At 38.5% G+C, this 5,351-nt stretch overlaps 1 protein-coding gene across 1 annotated transcript in view; it reads left to right on the forward strand.

The window, feature by feature from the left end:
* Positions 1-4,225: 4,225 nt before the first annotated feature.
* The window catches only part of GABRA3 (gamma-aminobutyric acid (GABA) A receptor, alpha 3), a 306,376-nt gene continuing 305,250 nt past the window's right edge, over positions 4,226-5,351 (forward strand). The window contains exon 1 of the mRNA XM_006874786.1: positions 4,226-4,365. Coding sequence (XP_006874848.1) covers positions 4,226-4,365 — 140 coding nt within the window. The remainder of the gene's footprint in view (positions 4,366-5,351) is intronic.

Raw genomic sequence — 5,351 nt, forward strand, 5'->3', positions numbered from 1 at the left:
ACCAGAATTGAGGTGTTCAAACAGTGGGGGGCCAATAAAAACCTTAAATTAAAAAAAAAAATAAAACAAAACAGTTCAGGGCTGGCTCTTGGGCTGAGAGTATCTGTGCCCATGTGTAGCAGAAGAACCCACCAGTGGTGTGAGTGGGGTGTGTCCGCTCGCTCAGACACCTCCTCTAGTCACCAGAATTGAGGTGTTCAAACAGTGGGGGGCCAATGAACAGATACAAAAAAAAAAATAAAATCAGAACAAAGCAAATCAGATCAAGTGTATTGTCCACTTTTGCTCCCAGGTTCCTGCAGCGTTTTTCCATGGTGTGCCTGCTCCCACTTAGTCTTGCCGTTTGGTGTCGCCCATGTTGTCGGCTCCGGGCCACCGATCCTGGCAGATTCAAAAGTACATGATTTATTACTTCAGCTTCAAGTTCCACTAGCTATAAGCCTTCAAACTTTTAAAATGTTTCTACCTATGTGGTTCCGAGTTTTGGAGCTCTGCCCTGAATCTGCTTTTCCTGGTATTCTGTAGTAATGCTGATGGTGAACCTCACTGCACCTCTACCGTAGCTGCTGTGAAGCCCCACCTCTAAAATTTTTTAATTGAATGGGTGATAATAGTGGTTTCAGTAGAGTGGTTAGGAGGAAATGACCAGTTGGTGTGGGTGGTATGAGAGAATGTGAGGAAAGGAAGTTGAGATGGTGGAGGAACATTAATTAAATAAGTTACCATAAAGAAAAGCAGAGAAATTGGGAAAGAGATGAGGATGTCAGGCCAAAGTTTTTGTTTTGTTTTTTTTTATGATAGAAAATATATCGTTTATTATGCTGCAGACAATGAACCCATAGAGAGCGGATATCTAAGAAGTGTGGGAGAGATAAGACAATCACTGAAGTAAAATGCTTGAGCAAGAGGCAAGAGATGAGACCTAGGGCACATGTGGAAGGGGTAGCATTTGATTGTAGTACAGAAACTACTGGTAACCAGGGGAAAGACAGAGTATAACAATGGGATGCAAATAGGTTGGTGTAATTTTTGGTAAAAAGTTAAAGGCATTTTCTCCTGATTTATTTATTTTTTTAAAAAAAAGAAGCAAAAATATCTGCTGAGAGTCTGGGAGAAGAGTTATTGAAGGTTTAAGGAGAGAAAAAAAAGTAATAAATTGTTGTTTCAGAGAGTGGGATAGTGACAATGAATTTATTTTTCAAATATAAAATTATCATAGGACAATTGAAGTTTGTTGAAGAAAATTTGAAGAGTGACCAGTCAGTCACAATTAGACCTTTTTCCCCCCAGCTACATTCAGTTGTTCATCTGCAGGAAAAAATTAGATTTAATCAGGGTTTAGGTTTTTCCAGAGCAAGAGGGAGGTAAGTGTGTTGAGGGTTCATGTCAAAGAATGATTGGAATCATTTTAATTACTGACTATGTATGTAATCCAAGCAGTATAAGGAAGGTAGTGAGAACATGAAGGTGATGGTGGATGACTTAAAGGTCATTGTATCTACATCAATGGATTAGAGTTCCCAGGAGGTGGGGTTGGGATGTGAAAAAATTGACAATAGGAAAGTACTTCATGGAAAGGGTTAGAAAAATGTAGTTAGGGGGTGATATGAGATCATGAACTTGTAATGACAAGGTTTGTTGTTGTTACGTGTCGTTGAATTGTTTCCGACCCATAACAACCCTGTGTAGGGTTTCCAAAGAGCTGCTGGTGAGCTTGAACCGCTGACCTTGAGGTTCATACCAACTTTGCAGTTGAGAGGATTAACCCACAAGACTCTAATGGGGATAAGTAAGTAGAGTAGAGGGTTAGCAAAAAAGAAGACCCTCTATAAGATGGACTGACACCATGGGTATAAAAATGGCTCAAATTTAGCTTCAATTGTGAGGATGGATGGCTTAGGACTTAACAGTGTTTCCTTCTGTTGCACATAGGGTCACTATGATTTAGAACACCTGACAACCACAACAACGATCTTAACGGAAGTGGATTTCCATGTCTTTCTCTAACAGAGTAGCTGGTGTTCAAACTACCTACCTTTCTATCTGGTGTTGCACTGTGGGATAAGCACTGGACCACAAGGTTGGTTTGGACTGTAATGTCCTTGGCTCAAACTCGCCAGTTGTTTCTCATAAGCCCCATACAGGGTTTCTATGAGTAAGAACCAACTGTACAGCAGTTAACAACAACACCTTTCTATTAGCATCTGAGTGCTTAACTAATGAACCAGCAGGGCTCCTTTAAACACTCAGATCCAAAACCAAAACCCACTGCCATTGAGTTGATAGGGTTTCCAAGGCTATAAATCTTTATGATAGCAGAAAGCTTAATCTTTCTGCCACTTTGTGACTGGTGGGTTTGAACTGCTGACCTTTAGGTTTATAGTCCAGTACTTATTCTACAGTACCACCAGGGATCTTAAACACCCCTATAAGTCAGTGCTATTAATATCACCATTTTATAGATGAGACTGGAGTCTTAGGTCAAATAACTTAGTCAATGTCAGATTTTTTTTAAAGAGGTATATCAAGGATTCGAGAACTAAGGGATTTCTGACTCCCAAACCTTTAAAACTGACAGTGCTTTGAAGCTGGGTGGAATTTCCTGACATCAAATAAAACTCTGTAGACAAACTGAGGTAAAAAAGTGGCAGACCTGAATGTTTTTGTTCAGGAAAAGTTCTGGCACAGAGTGCCTCATAGTGTCCAAGCAGGAGAATTGGTAGGTAGAATGTCAGTATTTGATGTTTTCTAGGCACTGGGGTAGATGAGATTTTAGGAATTCCAATAGACAAATCTTCTCTATCAGTGCCTTGTACATAGTTGTTGTTGTTGTTAAGTGCAGTTGAGTCAGTTCCAACTCATAATGACCCTGTACAGGGTTTCCAAGTAGCGGCTGGTGAGTTTGAACCACCGACCCTGTGATTCAAACCAAAATTTTATTTGAACAACATCTATCAGCAGAGTCATCTGGGTAAATAATCCTTGGTCATTTTTCTGGTTCTCTTTAAAATTTTTTATTTTTATTTTTATGATCCGTATAGGATGAGTATGATTATTCCAATTGCAGAAAGAGACATTTAATGCCTAATATGACTAATATTTGTTAGTTGATTAACCTCTTGGTTTGGTGGGTTCCAAAGCCCATCCTATATATCCTATTGATTATACCATCTTACTTCACTGATGAGTGTGACCCTGCCACAGTGACATTCATTCATTTATTAAGTGACTATTTTATATATTGGTCTCTTGAATTAGCTTTTTTTAGAGAAAAGTTGCATATCCCTGCATTCCCTTTTGCAAGTTAAAACACTGAAATAACTGAAAAAGAGCATGGTATTGTGTCAAAGTTAGGTTTCCTTCAGGTGGTCAGCATCTCATAGTCAGAGAATCCAAAGGTTTAGCATTTGCAGGCAAGAACCATTTTCTTAGTTGTTTTCTTAACCCCATGTCCTGGGTAGACCTCCGCTAGACTAGAGTTTACAAAACAGTCTTGTATACAGACCTATCATAATTCTATCATTAATATAATTTGCTTACTTCTTAGGGGTTCCTGTGGCAAGTGGATAGGCTTACATTTCTTCTTTATGCTTCAGTTCCTATCTAAAGGAGCTAGATTTTCTCTCATATATCTCTGTATGGGGAAACAGTACTATAGCCATAGTGTCTTTTCATGATGCAGAGGAAACAGTCTATCTATTCCAGGCTGTTTCATCTTTTGGAACATTGCTGAAATCTATTAAGATGAAAACCAATCCCCAAAATTCTGTCAATACCCAAGATACTCTAGGTGTTTTCTATATATTACATTTATCTATAGCAAAGACCTTTGTGATACTAAGATCAAACAGAGAGCTGGGGACAAATGACATTTAGACCCAAAAAATGCTTTTAAGCCTTTGAATTATGTATGATAAGAGGCAGCTAAGGCTGAAAGAAGTACTGAGACAGTCAAAGAACTGAATTGGAACCCACAACTTCTGACTACTAGTGCTCTTTACATAGCCTCATGAATTGGCTCTACTATATTTAGGAGAGTGGTGAGTTGGAGAAAGACGGCTATCAAAAAAACATTGAATAACTGACTATTTGAGAAGTGAATTGACTCTAATAGAATAAAATCTTATTTTGTTTTTCTCTATTCCTCTTCTATCTGTTTGTCTTCTATACCTTTCCCCATCCTCTTTCCCTGAACTGTGAATCTCACAGGTTGGTGTTCAAGAAAATGATACTCACACAAATGAATAACTTCTACATGAGCAGTCTTGGGCTTCTCTTCCTGATCAATATTTTCCCAGAAACAACTGGTCAAAGTGAATCAAGACGACAAGAACCTGGGGACTTTGTGAAGCAGGATATTGGCGGGTAAGAACCATTAGCCCTTGAACAACAACAACAAAAACAAATAAATGTTTGCCTCAGTCCAACACCTCTGAATTCCGATATCCCCCCACCCCATCCAACCCAAATGAACCCAAGTACTCTGGTCTCTGATACATAGACATTAAATTGTATTGCGAATAGAATTATCAACTCTAATTCTCAAGGTAGAAAGAGATCTCACACTTCTTAGTTGACTTGAATCACTTTTGTAACATCTTAAAGCAATCCCCATCCAGCCTTTTGGGTATAGTCATTACTCTTCTTTCTTAGATTTTCAGTTTGTCCCTTTCTGTTGGATCTGACTCATTAGCATTTAGATGTGATCAAGAGCCTCCTATCTAAAAAAAAAAAAAACAAAAAAACAAAAACCTTCAAGGTAGTACCTTATGACTTTACCCCCTTCCAAGCCATGTTTCATAAAGAAGTGGTTTTCATTACTCTCTTTACATGTTCACTTCCCACTCAGTTCTCTACCTACTGCTGTCTGACTTCCTACTCCAAGACTCTAAGGCAACTTGTATAACCAGTGTCAACAGTGATGGCTCTATTGCTAAAATGAACACTTGTCTACCATTATATTACTCAATGTCTTTAGTAACATGTAGCAGCTTTGAAAGTGCTTAACTCTTCCCTCCTTGCCACTTTTTTATTATGATATTAAGCATGTATACTTTTTTATTATGATATTAAGCATGTATATAGGAACATGAATAAAATATAAATATATAGTTTAAGAATAGTTCTTTCTGTGGTTTCAAAGACATCACAATTCCCTGGTGTCTTACACTAGATTTTCTAGAAGCAGTATCTGAGATGATGATTCATCAGTGAATGATTTAGTAAGGAAGTGTTCTCTTGCTGTTAGGTGCCATCGAGTCAGTACCAACTCATAGCGACCCTATGCACAACAGAATGAAACACTGCCCGGTCCTGGGCCAACCTCACAATTGTTGCCACGCTTGAGCCCA

This window comes from Chrysochloris asiatica, unplaced genomic scaffold (genome assembly GCF_000296735.1).
Source record: "Chrysochloris asiatica unplaced genomic scaffold, ChrAsi1.0 scaffold00301, whole genome shotgun sequence".
Lineage (NCBI taxonomy): Eukaryota > Metazoa > Chordata > Mammalia > Afrosoricida > Chrysochloridae > Chrysochloris > Chrysochloris asiatica.